General features: G+C 44.1%; 1 protein-coding gene and 1 non-coding gene across 2 annotated transcripts in view; one reads left to right on the top strand and one right to left on the bottom strand.

The window, feature by feature from the left end:
- The window catches only part of LOC126101216 (tubulin alpha chain-like), a 37987-nt gene extending 22639 nt beyond the window's left edge, over positions 1-15348 (top strand). Inside the window, exons 3-4 of the mRNA XM_049911908.1 lie at positions 2399-2926; positions 15058-15348. Of these exons, the coding sequence (XP_049767865.1) occupies positions 2399-2926; positions 15058-15348 (819 nt within the window). The remainder of the gene's footprint in view (positions 1-2398; positions 2927-15057) is intronic.
- Trnas-cga (transfer RNA serine (anticodon CGA)) lies at positions 3198-3272 on the bottom strand. Its single transcript has one exon. It is a non-coding gene; the product is annotated as a tRNA-Ser (tRNA).
- Positions 15349-25688: the final 10340 nt, after the last annotated feature.

The raw sequence follows: 25688 nt of genomic DNA, 5'->3' as shown, positions 1-25688 counted from the left end.
TCTGCTCCTTAGCTGCATTGTGACGTGCTTGCCTACCATGAAGAGAGGCCGGGTTCGATTCCCGGAGGGGTAGGAGGTTTTCTCCGCTTGTGGACTGGGTGTTTTATTGTCCTCGTCATCTTCTCCGTCCTACAAGTCGCACAATGTGGCGTCATCTGAAATGAGATTTGCAACCCGGCGGCCGAACTTCCCCGGATTTGGTCTTCCGGCCAACAATGCCACACAATCATTTATTTTTTTTCTGAGTATTAGGTAGTGTTTTGCGAAAATATGTGACTCGAATGTAGCCTTGTACAGAAGGGAAACGAGGACAAAAAACAGCTCAGACAACTGAACAGAAGCTTTTCAGTTGTGACGTTATAAAAAAAATGGTGAAGTTTAGATGGATGGATGAGATAACTAATGAAGTAGATCTGTTGAATCGAATCACAGAGAAAAGAAATTAATGACACAACTTCAATGAAAGGAGGGATCCCTTGACAGGACACATCCTTAGGCATGATTTGAAAATGGAGGGAATTGTGAGGGGTAAGAATAGTTGTAGAGAGAGACCAAGGCTTGACTACACTAAGGGGGCTTAAATGGATATAGGTTGTAGTAGCTGTAAAGATATGAAGATGGTTACAAGGGGTAGGCTGGCTGCATCAAAACAGTATTTGCAATGAAGACCACAACAACAATACACTACTGACCATTAAAATTGCTACACCAAGAAGAAATGCAGGTGATAAACGGGTATTCATTGGACAAATATATTATACTAGAACTGACATGTGGCTATATTTTCACGCAATTTGGGTGCATAGATCCTGAGAAATCAGTACCCAGAACAACCACCTCTGCTCGTAATAACGGCCTTGATACGACTGTGCATTGAGTCAAACAGAGCTTGGATGGCATGTGCAGGTACAGCTGCCCATGTAGCTTCAACACGACAACACGGTTCATCAAGAGTAGTGACTGGCGTATTGTGACGAGCGAGTTGCTCGGTCACCATTGACCACACGTTTTCAATTGGTTAGAGATCTGGAGAATGTGCTGGCCAGGGCAGCTGTCGAACATTTTCTGTGGCCAGAAAGACCTGCAACATGCGGTCGTGCATTGTTTTGCTGAAATGTAGGGTTTCACAGGGATCGAATGAAGGGTAGAGCCACGGGTCGTAACACATCTGAAATGTAACGTCCACTGTTCAAAGTGCCGTCAATGCGAACAAGAGGTGACCGAGACGTGTAACCAAAGGCACCCCATACCATCACGCCGGGTGATACGCCAGTATGGCCGATCGCGTTCTCGAGTTCATTAGTGCCAGTGAGATGACGTCAGTCATTTGAAGCTCTTTTTGGAGACAAACAACCCCCCTTCTATAGTGGTTTTTTAAGCTTTCCTTCTGTTTTTGGTTTCCCCACATTTTTGAGTTTTACTCCCATTGCTGCTGGTTTCCAGTTTCGTTTTTTTAGCTTTTCCTACTTTTCCTTAGTCACAGACCGGGCGCTAATGACCGTAGCAGTTTTGCGCACTAAAACCATAACAAAAAAAAGTATGGCGATGACGAATACACGCTTCCAATGTGCGTTCACCGCGATGTCGCCAAACACGGATGCGACCATCATGATGCTGTAAACAGAACCTGGATTCATTCGAAAAAAATGACGTTTTGCCATTCGTGCACCCAGGTTCGTCGTTGAGTACACCATCGTAGGCGCTCCTGTCTGTGATGCAGCGTCAAGGGTTTCAATCACAGCCATGGTCTCCGAGGTGATAGTCCATGCTGCTGCAAACGTCGTCGACCTGTTCGTGCAGTTGGTTGTTGTCTTGAAAACGTCCCCATCTGTTGACTCAGGGATCGAGACGTGGCTGCACTATCCGTTACAGCCATGCGGATATGATGCCTGTCATCTCGACTGCTAGTGATACGAGGCCGTTGGGATCCAGCACGGCGTTCCGTATTACTCTCCTGAACCCACCGATTCCATATTCTGCTAACAGTCATTGGATCTCGTCCAACGCGAGCAGCAGTGTCGCGATACGATAAACCGCAATCGCGATAGGCTACAATCCGACCTTTATCAAAGTCGGAAACGTGATGGTACGCATTTCTCCTCCTTACACGAGGCATCACAACAACGTTTCACCAGGCAACGCCGGTCAACTGCTGTTTGTGTATGAGAAATCGGTTGGAAACTTTCCTCATGTCAGCACGTTGTAGGCGTCGCCACTGGCGCCTACCTTGTGTGAATGCTCTGAAAAGCTAATCATTTGCATATCACAGCATCTTCTTCCTGTCGGCTAAATTTCGCGTCTGTTGCATGCCATCTTCGTGGTGTAGCAATTTTAATGGCCAGTAGTGTAGTACAAGTGTGGTCGAGCTGAACTGTTCTGTTAAACTGCACTGCCGCAGGTGTCGACGGCCGTGGTGGAGCCGTACAACGCGGTGCTGACGACGCACGCGTCCATGGACTTCTCGGACTGCGTGTTCATGGTGGACAACGAGGCCATCTACGACATCTGCCGGCGGTGCCTGGGCGTCGAGCAGCCGCGCTACTCGACGCTCAACCGCCTGGTGAGCCAGGTGGTGTCGTCCATCACGGCGTCGCTGCGCTTCGACGGCGCGCTCAACGTCGACCTGACCGAGTTCCAGACCAACCTGGTGCCCTTCCCGCGCATACACTTCCCGCTGGCGGCCTACGCGCCCGTCGTGTCGGCCGAGAAGGCCTACCACGAGGGCATGTCCGTGGCCGAGATCACGACCGCCTGCTTCGAGCCCTGCAACCAGATGGTGAAGTGCGACCCGCGCGCGGGCAAGTACATGGCGTGCTGCCTGCTGTACCGGGGCGACGTGGTGCCCAAGGATGTGAATGCCGCCATCGCCGCCATCAAGAACAAGCGCGGCATCCGCTTCGTCGACTGGTGCCCCACGGGATTCAAGGTGAGTGACGGTTCCATCTTCTCGCAGTCGAGTCTTTCTCACGGGAGGGCGGGGGACGTTCACCAACGTGCTCTGCGACCGCAACGCTCTCCAGCGGCATTTACTGGCTACATCTGCCGCACATACCACATACTTGTTTTACTTCTCGAAACGTGTTGTTGTGGTCTTCAGTCCAGAGACTGGTTTGGTGCAACTCTTCATGCTACTATATCCTTTGCAAGCTTATTCATCTACAAGTACCTAGTGCAACTTCCTGGCAGATTAAAACCGTCTGCCGGACCGAGACTCGAACTCGGGACCTTTGCCTTTCGCGGGCAAGTGCTCTACCAACTGAGCTACCCAAGCACGACTCACGCCCCATCCTCACGGCTTTACTTCTGCCAGTATCTCGTCTACTACCTTCCAAACTTTACAGAACCTCTCCTGCGAACCTTGCAGAACTAGCACTCCTGAAAGAAAGGATATTGCGGAGACATGGCTTAGCCAAAGTCTGGGGGATGTTTCCAGAATGAGATTTTCACTCTGCAGCGGAGTGTGCGCTGATATGAAACTTCCTGTCAGATTAAAACTGTGTGCCGGGCCGAGACTCGAACTCGGGACCTTTGTCTTTCGCAGGGAAGTGCTCTACCAAGCCATGTCTCCGCAGTATCCTTTCTTTCAGGAGTGCTAGTTCTGCAAGGTTCGCAGGAGAGCTTCTGTAAAGTTTGGAAGGTTCGAGACGAGATACTGGCAGAAGTAAAGCCGTGAGGGCGGGGCGTGAGTCGTGCTTGGATAGCTCTGTTGGTAGAGCACTTGCCCACGAAAGGCAAAGGTCCAGTCTCTGCAGTATCCTTTCTTTCAGGAGTGCTAGTTCTGCAAGGTTCGCAGGAGAGCTTCTGTAAAGTTTGGAAGGTAGGAGACGAGACACTGGCAGAAGTAAAGCCGTGAGGATGGGGCGTGAGTCGTGCTTGGGTAACCCAGTTGGTAGAGCACTTGCCCGCGAAAGGCAAAGGTCCCGAGTTCGAGTCTCGGTCCGGCACACAGTTTTAATCTGCCAGGAAGTTTCATATCAGCACACACTCCGCTGCAGAGTGAAAATCTCATTCTGAGTACCTAGCGCAATCTACATCATTCTGAATCTGCTTAGTGTATTCACCTCTTGGTCTCCCTCTACGATTTTTACCCTCCTCGCTGCCTTCCAGTACTAAATTGGTGATCTCTTGATGCCTCAGGACATGTCCTACCAACCGATACCTTCGTCTAGTCAAGTTGTGACACAAATTCCCCTTCGCCCCAAGTCTATTCAGTACCTCCTCATTAGTTACGTACACACCTTAAATATATGCATGAACTTCATTTGTGGTTCTCGGAGGTGTGCAGAGAGGTGCGTAAACCTCAAGCAGTCATCAGCTCAACGACTCGTTTGAACACCACGGTGCTTTACTAGGCAGGATCCTATTGAAAGTGAAGTGTCCTTACCTTTCCTAGCCGGCCGGTGTGGCCGTGCGGTTCTGGCGCTTCAGTCTGGAACCGCGTGACCGCTACGGTCGCAGGTTCGAATCCTGCCTCGGGCATGGATGTGTGTGATGTCCGTAGGTTAGTTAGGTTAAAGTAGTTCTAAGTTCTAGAGGACTGATGTCCACAGATGTTAAGTCCCATAGTGCTCAGAGCCATTTGAACCATTTTTTTACCTTTCCTCAGACCTCTGAATTGGCTTATACAGCTAATTATAGAGAGACTCAGATTCACCGTGCATCTCGTCATTTTTTACACTCATTCCCAAAGCTAAAAATGCAGCAAGTGACACAAAAATTCTAGAACTGTACGGGGACAGAACCCCATACATATGGGTCTGCACTCCGTTACTTATAAATTGAGCGTCACTAAGATTGAAAATGGAAGTTTATAAACCTATCCACCCAGACAAAATACTATTGACAAAGTCTGAAAAAACTCTGGAACGTTTGAGAGAAATGAAAGTTTTATATCAGCGCCCGTTCACAGTGAAGGTCAGAAGATTGTCTTCTTATTGCACGAAAACGCGAACTTCAGATAAGAAATATCTGTAACCGACATGACTATTTGTACTATTTTTCGTTCGTAACGGTGTCACTTACCAAATGAACTGTTGCACACGCTAACACTTTGGAAAAAGCAAACTATTAAAGAAATATCGTATCTTTTTCTGATTAGCGTTCGACTCTTTTCATTCTTAACGCATAATTCCTGTGTAACAAAATGGGAGAGATCTTATTGTACTTGTAAAATGATTGATGAAATCGAGGACAACAAGTGGAATGCGTGTTACAGGTAAACGGGGGGGGGGGGGGGGGGGGGGAGTTTCCTATTGTAGCCTCTTCATTCGTACACTGACGAGTTACTGTGTAACATATGCGAAATATCTATTTGTGTGACCTGAGGGTGAAATATATACCGGTACCAACAGTTAAAAACTTTTATATACTATTTGGTCGCTGCATGATGCACAGAACTGCATGAGTAGGTGTATCAGGGCCAGAAGACTAGAAAATTACAACGGACTGGCAGAAAGACTGTCTTATTCGCTAAAAGATTGTCATCAGCTATGATTTCTTTGCTTTATAGTGATACACATACACAACCAAAGGTACTAAAGTCAGACGCTTGTTTTTCGTTCTAGGTAATTGGTTTTGAATTTACATTTTACTTTTTGTTACGTTACTGCAAACAGACATCGAATCAGCATCTACTCCTAAATAAAACCTCTTCCCGACATCTGTACGAATTATTGTCTTCATCTGTAGGCATACATCTTGTTGCTACATGTTCACCCACATTCCATTCTTCCTCTTGGAACTCATAAAATACATAACTCCCTTTATCCATCTGCCACCCCTTCCCCTAGTCACATGTCCCACATATGTGTGGGGTGGTAACTGCTTAGTGTGGCTGCTTCTAGTCTCCCACCAACGATACGGGACGGTAGAAAATGTAGCAGGGAGCCCGTTACTTATTCTCGTATGGCAAGTGCAGATGGGAAGTGGTGGTAATGTGCTCGGTGCGAAGTACGGCATGCTCCCTTGTGGTCAGATGCGGTCAACTGAGACCTGTATGACGGGTATGCCTGCCGCCACATTCCCACACAGTGCCACTGTCACAACCGAATGTCCGAAAAATATGGGTACTGCACAATTCCACCGGCTGGTCAAATTGAGGCCGATAGTGAGGCCCCTTTTCAACTGTCAGGCGCTGATAACGCCACCTCACACGAGCACATGACATCCCCGAGCCATTCACAGTGACCACTCAACACCTGACGCTGTTCTCCCCCTTCATACATCCTACGAGGACTGGTAACAGCACAAAACACGAACAATGCTAATGCACTGTGGTGGCCGTTCTACCTGCTACAGAGAATTTCAACTCTTAATCATTCACATACGCGATGGTGTGTATGTGGACGAAGTTAACCAACATTCGACAATGTCTTCTGAGTGTTTCACTTTTGTGTCAGGCACTTATAAAAACTCATAGACTGCTTCTATGACCTCATTGTTAATTTAAGAATGGAAAATCCAGGATGGAATATAATACTATTATGAGAAGGAAAGTTGCTACTCACCATATAGCAGAGATGCTGAGTTACAGGTAGGCACAAAAAAAATACTCCCACAATTAAAGCTTTCGGTTATTAAGGCCTTTGTCAATAATAGACACACACACACACACACACACAAAATGGTTCAAATGGCTCTGAGCACTATGGGACTTAACATCTATGGTCATGAGTCCCCTAGAACTTAGAGCTACTTAAACCTAACTAACCTAAGGACATCACACACATCCATGCCCGAGGCAGGATTCGAACCTGCGACCGTAGCAGTCGCGCGGTTCCGGACTGAGCGCCTAGAACCGCTAGACCACCGCGGCCGGCACACACACACACACACACACACACACACACACACACACAAATGCAACTCACACACACGGGTGCAGTCTCACCCCTGAGGCTGCATTCGTGTGTATGAGTTGCATTTGTGTGTGTGTCTGTGTGTGTGTGTGTGTGTGTGTGTGTGTGTTTGTGTGTATCTATTGTTGACGAAGGCCTTAATGACCCAAAGCTTTAATTGTGAGAGTCTTTTGTTGTGCCTATCTGCGACTCAGCATCTCCGATATAGTGGTGACAAGCAACTTTCCTTCTCATTGTTAATTTGTACTATATTCTTTTTGATGTTTTGGTTACATGTTATTTTAGTCTTTTCAGGACCGTGCTGAGTGTGTGGTGAGATAGGCCTCCGCCAAGGGAGAAGACAGGGCGATGGGTGCAAAAAACAGAAGAAGAAAAGAGCGAGACAGTTTAAAAAATAACTGAGATATGTATGTGAATTTTCTTATTCCTTGTGTTCCTATCGTCTGGCTACAAAAAGAAGACTTATAGCTCAGCGTGCGACTGCAAATGCCGACTACTATTACAGTCATTTGCGCAGTGTCATTTCGTTCGATCAGCTCCATAAATGAACGAGTAGAGTGGCTGTCAGGAAACCAGACGCCTCCAGGTCACACCGACTCCCTGCAGTCCGCAGGTGCTAAGCACTGTGATTCGCCCATCTCATAGCTTTGTTGCCGCATGTGCCCAGTGGACAGTACAGTAGGTCAGCGCTAGCTGAATGTTCTCTGTTTTCTTGCGATATCGTGTGTTCATGTGTGGTTTCAGTTTTCCGTGGAACTGCACATTTACATATATTTGATAGTGAGCAGAATGCAGGAGCCTAGGCCTACGTGCAGTGCTGCTCTGGTCGGTGTGCGTAAAGGGCGAAAGCACACTCGAGAACAACCTAAAATTGTCGTATGGGACGTATTGAAGCTTTTTTAAGCTTTTTTACTGATCTGGCCAACTGTTAAGAAGCAAGAAGTAATATAAATCTTGCGCACTTTCATAATATGACAATAAAACCTTGTGGTATTTCCGAATCGACTATACTCTGTATTAACAATGCAGTTACATTGGTGGTGAAGGTGTCTTGATTATCTAAGGAAGGGATATAAATGAAAACGGAAATTGCGTAATTTGACGATTTTGAGAAAAGGTTACTTTGATAGTACAACAGAGGAGAGTATGCATTGGCTAGAATAATACAGAGACTCATAGATCTCCGTCCTTGGCCTTCTCCGCTCTCTTGGTGTTTGATTCAGAAAGTATAATAATGGACAAATATTTTTAATAGAATGTGGAGAAATTAAAGCTGCAAGACAGAAGTTTTGTGTACACTAGTGGCCATTAAAATTACTACACCAACAAGAAATGCAGATGATAAACGGGTATTCATTGGACAAATATGTTATACTAGAACTGACATGTGATTATATTTTCACGCAATTTGGATCAATAGATCCTGAGAAATCAGTATCCAGAACAACCACCTCTGGCCGTAATAACGGCCTTGATACACCTGGGCATTGAGTCAAACAGAGATTGGATGGCGTGTACAGGTACAGCTGCCCATGCAGCTTCAACACGATACCACAGTTCATCAAGAGTAGTGTCTGGCATATTGTGACAAGCCAGTTCCTAGGCCATTGACCAGACGTTTTCAATTGGTGAGAGATCTGGAGAATGTGCTAGCCATGGCAGCAGTCGAATATTTTCTGTATCCAGAAAGGCCCGTACAGGACCTGCAACTTGCGGTGGTGCATTATCCTGCTGAAATGTAGGGTTTCGCAGGGATCAAATGAAGGGTAGAGCCACGGGTCGTAACACATCTGAAATATAACGTCCACTGTTCAAAGTGCCTTCAATGCGAACAAGAAGTGACCGAGACGTGTAACCAATGGCACCCCATACCATCACGCGGGGTAATACGCCAGTATGGCGATGACGAATACACGCTTCCAATGTGCGTTCACCGCGATGTCGCCAAACACGGATGCGACCATCATGATGCTGTAAACAGAACCTGGATTCATCCGACAAAATGACGTTTTGCCATTCGTGCACCCAGGTTCGTCATTGAGTACACCATCGTAGGCGCTCCTGCCTGTGATGCAGCGTCAAGGGTAACCGCAGCCATGGGCTCCGAGCTGATAGTCCATGCTGCTGCAAACGTCGTCGAACTGTTCGTGCAGACGGTTGTTGTCTTGCAAACGTCCCCATCTGTTGACTCAGGGATCGAGACGTGGCTGCACGATCCGTTACAGCCATGCGGATAAAATACCTGTCATCTCGACTGCTACTGATATGAGGCCGATGGGATCCAGCACGGCGTTCCGTATTTCCCTCCTGAACCCACCGATTCCATATTCTGCTAACAGTCATTGGATCTCGACCAACGCGATACGATAAACCGCAATCGCGATAGGCTGCAATCCGACCTTTATCAAAGTCGGAAACGTGATGTTAAGCATTTCTCCTCCTTACACGAGGCATCACAACGACGTTTCACCAGGCAATGCCGGTCAACTGCTGGTTGTGTATGAGAAATCGGTTGGAAACTTTCCTCATGTCAGCACGTTGTAGGTGTCGCCACCGGCGCCAAACTTGTGTGAATATTCTGAAAACCTAATCATTTGCATACCACAGCATCTTCTTCCTGTCGGTTAAATTTCGCGTCCTTAGCACGTCATCTTGATGGTGTAGCAATTTTAATCGCCAGTAGTATATATGCACCTGCTGTGTGCTGAGGACAATAAAAAATGGTTCAAATGGCTCTGAGCACTATGGGACTTAACTTCTCAGGTCATCAGTCCCTAGAACTTAGGAATACTTAAACCTAACTAACCTAAGGACATCACGCACATCCATGGCCGAGGCAGGATTCGAACCTGCGACTGTAGCGGTCGCGCGGTTCCAGACTGTAGCGCCTAGAACCGCTCGGCCACTGCGGCCGGCGTGAGGACAATAATCTTGTAGTACAATAAAACTTGGGGTGCACAAAACCATATGAAGAAATGTATTTTGCTCGACTTCAACGGAAATATGGGTTTCAAAGTACCTATTCTGTACTGTGTATTTGAGCTGGGGACCTAGAAATGACGGAGATGCTTCATACCGCTGTAGCCCTCTGTCGTTCACAACCCCACAACAGGCCACAGCAGTCCACACCCACCCCCCACCAATGTCCCACACCGAACCCAGGGTTATTGTGCGGTTTGGCCCCCGGTGTGTTTATATGCACGCATCCTAGTGATGGTCAATATACAGGGTGGAGAAAAGTTGTCACGACATTTTAACCCTGGATATCTGATGCCAGTAGAAAACAAAATTACTAATGTTGTGTAGGTCGAACTCGCACCATTTTTAAACTACGGAAACTTGGCGCCACCCGCTCCGATTGGCCGTGGGACTGCCTGTTGCCTTTCGTCGGTTGACGGGCAGTATTATGGCTGTCAGTTCAACATACCAAAGTCCCTCGCCCCGTCACTGCCCCAACGTGATGCGCACACATGTTGAACAGTTCTTGCTGTTTGCACACACACGTCACCTGCGATTTAGTCGTACAGTAAGCATTTATTTATTTATTTACACATCAAGTTCCGTAGGACCAAATTGAGGAGCAAATCTTCAAGGTCATGGAACGTGTCAGTACATGAAATTATAACATAAAAGTAATAACAGATAAAAATAAATGTTTATGAACCCGAAAAAGTCAATCCATAAGTTTAAGTAAACGCAATCAACAATACAATAAGAATCATTAATTTTTCAAGGAACTCCTCGACAGAATAGGAGTGACCCATGAGACTAGTATGGTTACACAATCTGTGCATCATGATCCATATTCAGGAAAAAAGGATAAAAGTACTGTTTTCTACACCTGGTTGGAGATGGAATCCTCTAGAGTATGCAATCAAGTTGCTTCAGCTTTGTTGGACTTTCATTCTGACATAGATAAAAAAACAACTGAATGGTGGCACCAATACTATACATCTATTCTCAGATTCTTGCAGCAGCCAAAATAAAAACAGTTGTATGATTGTGAGATGACTGGTTATATTCTCTCATGCGACACATCACATGAAACAGGTTTGGTGGTCCATGGCAGTGTGCATTGCCGTGGTTGTAGGCCAGTGTCTTGTCCAGTGAGTAGTTGATATAAGTCGGGGTCTGTAGTTAGTGTGCCAGCAAGAAGATCTAAATCCAGCTAAGTAGATGTGACTACCAAGCAGGACAGGTAGTCTGCAACCTCCAACATATCTGATGTCTGTGATAAATTGCAAGACAGGTCAAGGTGGCAAAAGCACTTGGCTTCATGTTAACAGAAGGGTTTTTGATTGCATCTGCAAGAGGATTGTGGTCAGTTTAAATGGTTAGAGGGATCCTTTAATGTCATCCTGCAAAAAGGAGACCACCTAATAGATGCCCACAAGCTCTCTATCAAAATTTGACCACTTCTTCTGAGTATCGGTTAACTTTCAAGAGAAGAAACACAGTGGCTGTATTATGCTGGCCATATCTTGTTGCAGTACTGTGCCAATTATGTGGTCACTGGCGTCTGTGGTGATCACAAAGTTTGCATCCAGTGCAGAAGGATGAGGGTGATAGCCTGTGTGAGGTCGGATTTTGTCTTGTCGAGGGCAGTTTGCATTCCAGGCATCCATGTCAGGCATTGTTTGCTGGTGGTGGTCTTGCTGAGCAGTGGATCAGTCAGAGGCAAGAGTGTTTCATCAGTGTGTGGGAGATGACACCTGTAAAAACTGATGACTGCAGGGAAACATTGTAGTTCTTGATAGTCCGAGAGGGTAGGGGGGAGGCAGATTTGTTCCCTTTTTTCTGGCATGGAGCATATTCCTGAAGCATCAACCAAACGTCCAACGATGACGACACATGATTGCCATAGTTGGCATTTATCATTATTAATTATGTATGGTACTAACTTGTCCAATAATGTGCATAAATGAATCTCAAGTTCATCATGAGACTGTGAGAAAATTATCACATCATCTAGGTAAGCATAGCAGAAGGATGTAATAAGTAGGAGGCCGTCAATAAACCTCTACCAGGTCTGTGCTGCATTTTTTGAAATGATACAGCATAAATAAAAACTCAAACAGAATGAATGGTGTGATTATTGCAGTTTTTGTTAGATATTTGTCAGCCATAGATATCTGAAACAAGCCCTGTTACATTCACTAACACTAAATATAGTGGCACCAACAAATTTGTGTGTGAAGTATTGTTAGTTTGGTATGGGGTAGCTGTCTATTACAGTCTGGGCATTGGGGTACTGATAATTGCCATAGATTTGCCAAGTATTATCCTTTTTGAGGATGAGCTTGATAGGAGAAGCCCAGGCACTGGCAGATGACCATACAATACCAGTGTGCAAGAGCTAGTACATGGTAGCTTTTGCTGCTTTGAGTTTGTGGGGAGCTAGGTGATGGCAGACCAGTGGGTTCAGCTGTGGTGTTGATGCGATGAACTGTCCCATCACAGATGGCGCAGATATTATGCCGCTGGATGGGCAGATGTGAAGTGGGGGCTGAGGGCATAGCAACAGGTATTATCATAACACGATCGTCCATGGACAACCCGCTCACAGAGGCAGTTTCGATAACACTGGGTATGGTTGGGTGAGCACAATTAGGTAATGGCACTTGACTGACCTATTTTGAGACCAAAGTAATATCTTTGTCATCAAGCAGTGCTTGTAGATGTTTCAGAACAGTGAGTTGCTGTTGAGCCATATAAAGTTCACTAGATGTCTCAGCAAAACATGAGGAGAGAATGTCGTTTGTTGCTCACATATCCGAGTTGGAATGCCAGAGTCTGGAGCATTCAACAGATCTCATGCAGAGCTCGTCCAGAAGTGTTTGACATTTCAAGATAAGACTGAGAGGCATTTATGACTGCAAATAGGAGATGGCAGTGTATCATTGGCAGGAAGAGTGTCACTGATCTTGCCATTGACTGACCATTAGCCATCATGACGCAGGGGCAGACTGCAATTCAGATCTGGCATTAGACAGTAGTGTATGAGGAAGTTGACTCCTAAGACGAGTTCCACCATTTCAGCCACCAAGAACATCCAGGGCATAGCTTCATGGCTGCTGAGATCAAGAGTGATGGAGGCATGCCAACCATCAGCATCACAAAGTCGTTAGCTGTGTGTAATTGCATTGGCAAAAATGAAAGTGTAGTGGGAGTGAGAAAAGGTGGAATCATGCTGATGTCAGCTCCGGCATCAGGTAGAGGGTAAGAATTCAGTTGTGCATTGTAAATGAAATGGCGAGAGCCACCTGCTCATATGTGAGACCTGAAGGCACTGTTGTGAAGTGATGATCTGCAGCAACTTGAAAGAGGACGAGTGACTTGGTACATTGGTATCAGTCCATGATATCAGTTTGGATATAAGCAAGGCTGCCTGCTATGCAGTGTGTTGGAGCAGAAGCAAGTGTGGAATCAGCAGAGGTGGTACGTGCAGGCAGGCATAAGGGCCTGGCTGACACGTTGTTTTGACAGGCAGGCATAGCTCAGTAACCAGGTGAAGGAGTGCTGGTGGTAATCTGCACTGTAGGCATCTGTTTATGCTCATCACCTGGGAGACTGCATGGAGCAATAGTGGGTGCCAGCTAGTTAAGGTTCAGCGAGTCCTGGTAGACTTTGGATGACCGGTGTCTACGCAGTAGGAGGTGTGCTGTAGAGGCTGAGAGCACAGGTTGGCTTGCTGTCAGCTGTAGCATGGTTATAATGAGAATTAATCAATGAGTGGTGCCATCTGAACACTAGCATTCTGTCAGTGAGGCATAGTTTGAAATGTAGTCGAGTGTCCTTGTATGTGAGCATCCCTGTTTGAATGCTCTCTGGCAGTTTTAACAGCCACAAAGTCCATGGGGTGCAATCTTGGAGTACGCTTGTCTCAGTTTGTCTCATTTACATTTGTGCACTTTATTTTTTTTTTAGGTTAGTAGACAGGAGGTCAATATATGTGTGTCTGATACTGTAAACAGTCAGTTTCTGTGATAGCAGTGCATGGTTGACTGTGTTAAATGCCTTTGTGAGATCTAAAAACACGCCCACAGCCTTCTTCTCTCCATCTAGAAAGCTACAGACTTTGTGGTAACATTTTATGACAGCTGTTGTGGTTCTGCAGTCTTTTTGAAATCCTTGTTGGGTTTCAGTGAGTAAATTGTTTCTAATGTAAAAGGTACTAAGTTGCACTAACATCACTGATTCAAGAATCTTACTAAACGTGGGACTCAGACATATTGATCTATATTTTGATGCTTACTCCTCTAACCCTTCTTTATCTGTGCTCCTTTTTTCAGTGTACTGGGAAATGCACATTATTTAATGCTACAGTTGATGAGATATATATGTAATTTATTTGACCACAATATTTGTGCATTTTAATTATTATGTTTTAAAGCCACCCCAGCCACTTAAATGTTTGTTTTACAGCTGTAGAAATATATTGCCTATATCTTTCTCATTTAGCCTTTCAGATTCAAAGCCCACGTCATGAAGCAGTGCATTGAGCTGCTAAGTGGTCTTGTTGTTTGCAAGTTGGTGCTAATTGGTGGGAGAAAATGCTTGTTGAGAATGTTAGAACCTTTTTTTTGGCCTCATGTCAGTTGACCTTCATGTGTGATTTCATAGCTATTTCTTTTGTGTTTGCACATATTTTACAGCATTAGGTAACTGTGCTGTTGCATCACTTGTGACTTGTTTGTTAATGGAAAGGAGGGGTGTCATCCAGTTTAGAGTAACCATGTAGTTTTCCGTGCCTGGATGCAAAGTTATTTGGGTTTTGCCTATGTTATATTGCAGATAGACTGTTTTCTATCTTCAGAGGATACAATAACAGTCTGACCACTGGCAGAGTGTGTGGTAGTGGTAACACTTTTACTATGCTGTGATGAAACCACTGGACGTTGCTGGAAGCCCAAGAAAGTTTTATTAGTACATATCATCATGAAAATATGCATTTGTATATTTTACTATGCCCCAATAACAACTTAGCTCAGGCACTAATGACCACTCTTTCATGCCTTTTCAATCTAACAGCATAAATCATAATTAATTTTATTTTCTTTATCATTACTGCTAGCTGTGTAAGTTTGGACAAGGCAAGATCTGATTCATGAATTTTATTATTGCAGTACCTGATCTGATCCAAGAATTTTGTATGATTACAGTGTGATAACATTTGAATGTCTTCCTGCATCTCTTGCAGGTTGGAATAAACTGCCAGCCCCCATCTGAGGTACCAGGTGGAGATCTGGCTAAGGTAAATCGTGCTGTGTCTATGCTAAGCAACACCACAGCTATCCAAGAAGCGTGGGAGAAGCTGGACCGTAAATTTGACCTAATGTTTGAGAAGCGTGCCTTTGTCCATTGGTATACTGGAGAGGGTATGGAGGAGATGGAGTTCAGTGAAGCTCGTGAAGATCTGGGTGCCCTGGAGAAGGATTATGAAGAAATAGCTGTAGACACAGAACCCTACTCCGCCAACAGTGAATACTGATAATTGTATACAAGAAATCAAAATTACAAAGTCAGTTTCCGCAGGGTATGATTGGCTCTTTTTTTGGACTGATTTTTATTTGGTACTGTCCACTGTTTGTTTTGGTTGAACAATTGAATTTTGTGGAAAATGCCGTCATAATTTTATGAGCAATGTAATGCTTGTGCAACTTTTTAAAATTTTGTGAGTGTGTTTATACTTGAGAGTGTATTTTTTTGTTTTATATTATACAAAATATACCTATCGGGAAACAATTACTAAATATTTATAAATTATATTTCTTGTCTCATGTTCACTGTTTTTACATGGTTTTCCAATTCCAGTTTTCTTTACACTGATTTCCTAGTGTCAGTTCTGGTTGGTCACGCAACCAGTCCAGTATCAAGTCTGAAGTATGGCTACAGTTGCTGTATTTCAGCTCTCACAATAAATATTCACTCTGTGTAAATGCTGTACCACATTTGGCTACTGATTGGCTTGTTATGCTGCTAATTGCTTTTTAAAGTGTTGGTTAACATGGATGAAGTGAGTGTGTGTGGAGTGTGGAAAAAGTAGTAGTATTGGACTGGCCATTAAGTTATTTACTAGCTTTATAGAATTGAAGAGTAGTATATTTTATCTTTATTGGTGGAAAGAGATACATAAATTCTGACACAACTGCCAAATTAAGAAAACTGAACTGCTTTGCAACTACCTCATAGTCTGCACAGCTGGCTAATTTTAGAACTGCTGGATCCTCTGTCTCTTTTAGTGGCAAAGGGATGTACGAACTGATTGGTGATAAAACATTCAATGATTTTGTGTACAGGAATAGATATGTGTCTGTACTCATTCTTAAGAGCTCTAACCATTCTAGGTCCCCAAAATATCAGAATGCAATAGTATTCCAGAGGAGAATGATTTGCACTTTCTCCACAATGTGTGTGGTTCAGGCATGCATAATAAAACAGTTTCACATGCATTAATAAGTTATGAGGGAGGATCATAAAGTAATGTACAATAATATTTTTCTCCCTTGGTATTCAGCTAGAGTGTTTAAATTTAATGGTGATATAGTTGAAAGTTTGCACTGAAGAGGATATTTTGTTTTCACGTGCAGCTCTAGACAGAAGAGCCTGAAGTACAAAACAAGCATAGCGTGCGTGTTACTGTGATCAGCTTGTGAAGAGCAGGATCGTAAAGTAATGCACAATAATATTTTTCTCCCTTGGTATTACAGCTAGAGTGTTTAAATTTAATGGTGATATAGTTGAAAGTTTGCACTGAAGAGGATATTTTATTTTCACGTGCAGCTCTAGACAGAAGAGCCTGAAGTACAAAACAAGCATAGCGTGCGTGTTACTGTGATCAGCTTGTGAAGAGCAGTGAAGTGTACATCTACATCTACATCCATACTCCGCAAGCCACCTGACGGTGTGTGACGGAGGGTACCCTGAGTACCTCTATTGATTCTCCCTTCTATTCCAGTCTCATATTGTTCGTGGAAAGAAGGATTGTCGGTATGCTTCTGTGTGGGCTCTAATCTCTCTGATTTTGTCCTCATGATCTCTTCACGAGATATACGTATGAGGGAGCAATATACTGCTTGACTCCTCGGTGAAGGTATGTTCTTGAAACTTTAACAAAAGCCTGTACCGAGTTACTGAGCATCTCTCCTGCAGAGTCTTCCACTGGAGTTTATCTATCATCTCCGTAACGCTTTCGCGATTACTAAATGATCCTGTAACGAAGCGTGCTGCTCTCCGTTGGATCTTCTCTATGTCTTCTATCAACCCTATCTGGTACGGATCCCACACTGCTGAGCAGTATTCAAGCAGTGGGCGAACAAGCGCACTGTAACCTACTTCCTTTGTTTTCGGATTGCATTTCCTTAGGATTCTTCCAATGAATCTCAGTCTGGCATCTGCTTTACCGACCATCAACTTTATATCATCATTCCATTTTAAATCACTCCTAATGCATACTCCCAGATAAATTATGGAATTAACTGTTTTCAGTTGCTGACCTGCTATTTTGTAGCTAAATGATAAGGGATCTATCTTTCTATGTATTCACAGCACATTACACTTGTCTACATTGAGATTCAATTGCCATTCCCTGCACCATGCGTCAATCCGCTGCAGATCCTCCTGCATTTCATTACAATTTTCCATTGTTACAACCTCTCGATACACCACAGCATCATCTGCAAAAAGCCTCAGTGAACTTCCGATGTCATCCACAAGGTCATTTATGTATATTGTGAATAGCAACGGTCCTATGACACTCCCCTGCGGCACACCTGAAATCATTCTTACTTCGGAAGACTTCTCTCCATTGAGAATGACATGCTGCATTCTGTTAACTAGGAACTCTTCAATCCAATAACACAATTGTTCTGATAATCCATATGCTCTTACTTTGTTCATTAAATGACTGTGGGGAACTGTTTCGAACGCCTTGCGGAAGTCAAGAAACAAGGCATCTACCTGTGAACCCGTGTCTATGGCCCTCTGAGTCTCGTGGACGAATAGCGCGAGCTGGGATTCACATGACCGTCTTTTTTGAAACCCATGCTGATTCCTACAGAGTAGATTTCTAGTGTCCAGAAAAGTCATTATACTCGAACATAATACGTGTTCCAAAATTCTACAACTGATCGACATTAGAGATATAGGTCTATAGTTCTGCACATCTGTTCAACGTCCCTTCTTGAAAACGGGGATGACCTGTGCCCTTTTCCAATCCTTTAGAACGCTACGCTCTTCTAGAGACCTACGGTACACCGCTGCAAGAAGGGGGGCAAGTTCCTTCGCATACTCTGTGTAAAATCGAATTGGTATCCCATCAGGTCCAGCGGCCTTTCTTCTTTTGAGCGATTTTAATTGTTTCTCTATCCCTCTGTTGTCTATTTCGATATCTACCATTTTGTCATCTGTATGACAATCTAGAGAAGGAACTACAGTGCAGTCTTCCTCTGTGAAACAGCTTTGGAGAAAGACATTTAGTATTTCGGCCTTTAGTCTGTCATCCTCTGTTTCAGTACCATTTTGGTCACAGAGCGTCTGGACATTTTGTTTTGATCCACCTACCGCTTTGACATAAGACCAAAATTTCTTAGGATTTCCTGCCAAGTCAGTACATAGAACTTTACTTTCGAATTCATTGAACACCTCTCGCATAGCCCTCCTCACACTACATTTCGCTTTGCGTAATTTTTGTTTGTCTGCAAGGCTTTGGCGATGGTTTATGTTTGCTGTGAAGTTCCCTTTGCTTCCGCAGCAGTTTTCTACCTTGGGTGCTGTACCACGGTGGCTCTTTTCCATCTCTTATGATCTTGCTTGTCACATACTCATCTAACGCATATTGTACGATGATTTTGAACTTTGTCCACTGATCCTCAACACTATCTGTACTTGAGACAAAACTTTTGTGTTGAGCCCTCAGGTACTCTGTAATCTGCTTTTTGTCACTTTTGCTAAACAGAAAAATCTTCCTACCTTTTTTAATATTTCTATTTACGGCTGAAATCATCAATGCTGTAACCGCTTTATGATCACTGATTCAATGTTTTGTGTTAACTGTTTCAAATAGTTCGGGTCTGTTTGTCACCAGAAGGTCTAATATGTTATTGCCACGAGTTGGTTCTCTGTTTAACTGCTCAAGGTAGTTTTCAGATAAACCACTTAAAAAAATTTCACTGGATTCTTTATCCCTGCCACCCATTATGAACGTTTGAGCCTCCCAGTCTGTATCCGGCAAATTAAAATCTCCACCGAGAACTATAACATAGTGGGGAAATCTACTGGAAATATTTTCCAAATTATCCTTCAGGTGCTCAGGCACAACAGCTGCTGAGCCAGGTGGCCTATAGAGACCTCCAATTACCATGTCTGAGCCTGCTTTAACCGTGACCTTCGCCCAAATCATTTCACATTTTGGATCTCCGTCAATTTCCTTCGATACTATTGCACTTCTTATCGCTAAAAACACGCCACCCCCTTCACTGTCCAGCCTGTCTCTGTGGTATACATTTCAATCTGAGTTTAGGATTTCATTACTGTTTACGTCTGGTTTCAGCCAACTTTCTGTCCCTAGTACTATTTGGGCCTTGTGACCGTTTATTAATGAGAGCAGTTCTGGGACCTTTCTATAGACGCTCCTGCAGTTTACTATTAGCACATTAATATTGTTATTCCCTGTTGCATTTTGCCTACTCCTACCTTGCCGCGTCTCAGGAGGCGTCTTGTCAGGCCTAGGGAGGGAATTCTCTAACCTAAAAAACCCCCATGTGCACTCCACACATACTCGGCTACCCTTGTAGCCGCTTCCGGCATGTAGTGCACACCTGACCTATTCAGGGGGACCCTACATTTCTCCACCCGATAGCGGAGATCGAGAATTTTGCACCCCAGATCTCCGCAGAATCGTCTGAACCTCTGGTTTAAGCCTTCCACTCAGCTCCAAGCCAGAGGACCGCGATCGGTTCTGGGAACGATACTACAAATAGTTAGCTCTGATTCCACCTCACGAGCAAGGCTTTCCACCTTCACCAATTCCGCCAACTGCCTGTACGAACTGAGGATGACCTCTGAACCCAGACGGCAGGAGTCATTGGTGCCGACATGAGCAACAATTTGCAGTCGGGTGCACCCAGTGCTCTCTATCGCCGCTGGCAGAGCCTTCTCCAAATCTCAGATGAGACCCCCCGGCAAGCAGACAGAGTGAACACTGGCGTTCTTCCCCGACCTTTCTGCTATTTCCCTAAGGGGCTCCATCACCCACCTAACGTTGGAGCTCCCAATAACTAATAAACCCCTCCCCCCGTGTGCCTGCTCGGACCTTGCTGAAGGCGCAGCCACATGTCCACTCACAGGCAGAGCGGGCGATGCCACACGGCCAGCCTCCACATTTACCCTCCGCCTTGTGCACCGCGAACGTCATGAACATTTACTATAGAGAGTTAATCAACTTTTAACTAGACTGCTAATTCACTAAAGGCAGTTGATTGTTGACTAAACTGTGATTGCTAGCCACTTCTTGTAGAAAGCAAAATAGCACTATCTTTCTCTGGACTGTATTGAAAACAAACACTAGTACTACTGGCACTATGGTTGACTAAAGGGACTCTCTCTGACTGTATTCAAAACAAACACGAAATCTATGGAATAGCACTCGACAATTAAAGCTTCCTAAAAGCAAAAACACACGGAAGAAGAAGTGACAAATAAGAAAATTACAGTTAATACTTAAATTAAGGTAGCTCGCTGCACAGCAGACGTGAAGCAGATGGCAGTTACAACAACACTGACACTACTGGCACTATGGCTGACTAAAGGGACTCTGACTGTATTCAAAACAAACACAAAATCTATGGAACACTATTACTAGCACTCGACAATTAGAGCTTCCTAAAAGCAAAAACACATGGAAGAAGAAGTGACAAGCAAGAAAAATACAGTTAATACTTAAATTAAGGTAGCTCGCTGCACAGCAGACGTGAAGCAGACGGCAGTTCAATATTTGTGGGCCAGAGGTCATAAACCAAATGAAATTCACAGGGATGTGTGTGGCATGTATCGGGACAACTGCATGGACCATAGCAAGGTCTCCAGATGGTGTGCATTCTTCCAAGAGGCCATGTGAACCATAGTGATTCACCATGCTCTGTTTGGCCGGTAACAGCTGCAACCACACAGAATGTTGGAGCCATTGATGCAGCAATTCTGAACGACCTACATGTGCAACTGAGAATCTTATTGCAGCAGTCCATCGTTTCCTGTGTGGTGTATTATCTTGTTCATGAAATGTTGAAATTTCATACAGCATGCCTAAGAACCTGACAATCACAAGGACCAGCAAATGATGACAAGCTTTGATCACTTAATGTGTTGCACTGCAGAAAGGCATGACTTCCTGAAAGGAATCACCACTGGTGATGAGTTGTGGGCATACCACTACATGCCTGAAACCAAGCAGACTGCTATGGAGTGTAGGCATGGTTCCCCAGTATGAAAAAAATTCAAGATGACTCAGTCTGTTAGGAAAGTGCTTGTGACAGGATACGCATGGTGTATTGTTGGTGGACTTTGCTCAACACCAGACCACTGTGAATGCTGGAGCCTACATTAAAACTTTCATTAAGTTGCATTGTACCCTTTGTGATAAGCACCATAAATTAATGCTGATGGTGTCAGACTTCTTCATGACAATGCCCCCATGTTGCTGCTCCTGTTTGTGAGAAAACTGCCAAATTTGAGTGTGCGATGGTCCAGCATCTGCCGTGCAGTGCAGACAGTGCACTGTAGGACTTTTATCTGTTTGGCCCCATGAAGAAATTCCTGGCCAGCCAGTGCTTTATGACAGGTGCAGAAGTGGAACAACCAAATGAACTTCTGAGAACAAGACATATTGAAACTTATACCACGATCGGAGAAACGTGTTAAAAGAATGTTGGTGACTATGTTGAAAAATAGGTAAAAGGTGTAAGTTTTTTTAATTTTTATTGTTTTTTACCTATTAAAATTTTTGGTAGTAAAATTGTTGTGCTTTGCTTTCCATCCTTCCTCATAAATATCTTCTCTTGAAAAATCTTCTCTGCCTTATGCATTCACTGTAATCCATAATAAAATCATTTTTTTAAATAAAATGTTTATGAAGGTTAATGGTATGAAAATTGGCCAATACTTCCCTACAGAATGCAAAATTTTTGCTGGTGCCAAGATAGAATATCTGGCCAGTACATGCCTACAGAAGGTGAATTTTTTAGCACTGCCAATAGATACCATACACAAAACTGTCTTAGCTTTCAGAATTGTTAGTTCCTTGGGGAAGAGATCTTTATCTCTCCTCATATCCTCTTAATGACTAAGGGAGGAGGTCTGATGCTCACTGTCTGTCAGTTTTGAAATGAAGAGGTGTGGTTTGATGTGTCAGCACTATCGCCTGGAAATGTGCTAAAGAAACGTGTTATTCGTAAGAGTGGAATACAAATATGATACGTGAAGCACGAAAATTACTGAACTAAACTAAACTATGTCCAAACAGTGACTTCACAGTTTTTTTCACTGTTGACGGTGCTACTCATGTTCACAGTGTCTCTCAGTGTGTGTGCCATCTACTGAGGTCTTTGGATTATTTTAACTCTCATATTTAAACTTTGCTAGTTTTAGTCTTATGTAGAAAATCAGTACTTTAAAATAAATGAGTCATATGGTGAGGGAAGTTTTCATAGTACATGCAATTCCTGTGTCAGATGTGCATTATTGTATAACTTAACAAATGAACCCTGGTTCTTTTGTTTCTGATGTGATGGGAAGTGAAACTGCTGAGTAGTCTGCAGTCTACATAGGTCCCATTTCCCTGTTTTGTAAAGAACTGAAGTTTTTTTGCTATGGACACAACTGGCATGTTTGTTATGCATAGCATAGCGAGTGCATTATCAAAGGAATAAGCATTGGTTCAAAAATTATGAACACCAAGAAATGAGCTATCCTTATTGAAGCAATCTCTCAGAATTTGCTACAAAGATGATTATGTAAACTGTATAAACATTGTGAATCATTAACCAGTTTGCACATCCTACAGTACGCTACCTCCATTCAACCACTTTCTAACTGTTACTGAAAAGATGGAGTTGTCAAGTTCAGTAAATGCTCCCATGAAATATCTCAGGCCAGTCATTACAAATAACTTCATCTCTGTGAATATGGCACTCACTACACAAGCGGAAGCAATTTCCACAGCAAAATCCTTCAAATCAAAAATTTCTAGTGGTCACTATAAAATACCAACAGAGTTAATTAAAAAGTGTGCTTCTGAGTTTAGTAAATTTTATTTATGCAACCAATCATTTATCAGTGGAACATTTACTGAATGGTTAAAATATGCTGAAGCTAAGCTTTTGTTTAAGAAAGGAGATACAGAAATACTGTCAGATTTCATCCAATTTTACTTTTGTAGCATTCTTGAAAATTTTAGGAAAGGTAATATACAGTTGGTTTCTTAACCTTCAAACAACAAATAATTAATATATTGTTAATGTGACAATTCACATTTCCAAAGGGTTCTGATGTTGAGAAGACTGTCTAAACATACAGAAGAAAATGTACTCAATTCATTGACTATAAATTACAGGCTGCTGGTATACTTTGTGATCTGTTAAAAAGGCATATGACTGCAAATCACAATATCCTTTTAAGCAAATTAGAATATTACATACTGTGTAGTAGGAAATGCTGCAAAATTGTTCAAATCTCATGTTTCCAGCAGGAAACAAAAGGAGTCAATGGAATAGAGATGTGTATTGAGCTATCAGGTATCATCCAATTGGGAACTACACTCCTGGAAATTGAAATAAGAACACCGTGAATTCATTGTCCCAGGAAGGGGAAACTTTATTGACACATTCCTGGGGTCAGATACATCACATGATCACACTGACAGAACCACAGGCACATAGACACAGGCAACAGAGCATGCACAATGTCGGCACTAGTACAGTGTATATCCACCTTTCACAGCAATGCAGGCTGCTATTCTCCCATGGAGACGATCGTAGAGATGCTGGATGTAGTCCTGTGGAACGGCTTGCCATGCCATTTCCACCTGGCGCCTCAGTTGGACCAGCGTTCGTGCTGGACGTGCAGACCGCGTGAGACGACGCTTCATCCAGTCCCAAACATGCTCAATGGGGGACAGATCCGGAGATCTTGCTGGCCAGGGTAGTTGACTTACACCTTCTAGAGCACGTTGGGTGGCACGGGATACATGCGGACGTGCATTGTCCTGTTGGAACAGCAAGTTCCCTTGCCGGTCTAGGAATGGTAGAACGATGGGTTCGATGACGGTTTGGATGTACTGTGCACTATTCAGTGTCCCCTCGACGATCACCAGTGGTGTACGGCCAGTGTAGGAGATCGCTCCCCACACCATGATGCCGGGTGTTGGCCCTGTGTGCCTCAGTCGTATGCAGTCCTGATTGTGGCGCTCACCTGCACGGCGCCAAACACGCATACAACCATCATTGGCACCAAGGGAGAAGGGTCTCTCATCGCTGAAGATGACACGTCTCCATTCGTCCCTCCATTCACGCCTGTCGCCACACCACTGGAGGCGGGCTGCACGATGTTGGGGCGTGAGCGGAAGACGGTCTAACGGTGTGCGGGACCGTAGCCCAGCTTCATGGAGACGGTTGTGAATGGTCCTCGCCGATACCCCAGGAGCAACAGTGTCCCTAATTTGCTGGGAAGTGGCGGTGCGGTCCCCTACGGCACTGCGTAGGATCCTACGGTCTTGGCGTGCATCCGTGCGTGCTGCGGTCCGGTCCCAGGTCAACAGGCACGTGCACCTTCCGCCGACCACTGGCGACAACATCGATGTACTGTGGAGACCTCACGCCCCACGTGTTGAGCGATTCGGCGGTACGTCCACCCGGCCTCCCGCATGCCCACTATACGCCCTCGCTCAAAGTCCGTCAACTGCACATACGGTTCACGTCCACGCTGTCGCGGCATGCTACCAGTGTTAAAGACTGCGATGGAGCTCCGTATGCCACGGCAAACTGGCTGACACTGACGGCAGCGGTGCACAAGTGCTGCGCAGCTAGCGCCATTTGACGGCCAACACCGCGGTTCCTGGTGTGTCCGCTGTGCCATGCGTGTGATCATTGCTTGTACAGCCCTCTCGCAGTGTCCGGAGCAAGTATGGTGGGTCTGACACACCGGTGTCAATGTGTTCTTTTTTCCATTTCCAGGAGTATAATTATACATAGTGTCCCACAAGGTTCCATCTTAGAGCTCTTACTTTTTCTTATGTCTATCAATGACGTATCATCAGTAACATTACTGGATGCCAAATTAGTTTTGTTTGTAGATGATACAACTGTAGCAGTAAACAGCAAATCAAGTGTAATCTTATAAAGATCGATTAATGAAATATTCTTATACATTAATTGTTCCTACCCAATCTTTGCCACTAAACTCAAAAACACTATATGCAGTTTAGAAGTAATAAGAGATTTCCGCCAGCATGTGCCTAAAATATGATGATAGACAGAAGGATTTGACAGTATTTGGAATGCAAATGTTGTCAGATGTAGGTGACATAAAATAAAAAGCTGGTATATTAAGCTTACTTTCATTCCATAATGTTATATAGGATTATTTTTTAGAGCTACTCATCTAGGTAAGCTAAAGTTTTCCATGTATAAAGTAGTGTAATAAAAATTTATTTGTGGTGTGATATCAGGTACAGCCTGCAGAGGTGTGTTTAGAGAATGAGGGATATAAGCCACTGATTCCCAATGAATTTATTCTTAATGAAATCTGTTGTTAAAATATATATTTCTTTTTAAAACCAAA

The sequence above is a fragment of the Schistocerca cancellata genome, chromosome 9 (assembly GCF_023864275.1).
Source record: "Schistocerca cancellata isolate TAMUIC-IGC-003103 chromosome 9, iqSchCanc2.1, whole genome shotgun sequence".
NCBI classification, from domain to species: Eukaryota; Metazoa; Arthropoda; class Insecta; order Orthoptera; family Acrididae; genus Schistocerca; species Schistocerca cancellata.
The sequence above is the reverse complement of the archived record's forward strand: the minus strand, read 5'-3'. Positions and strand labels throughout refer to the sequence as shown.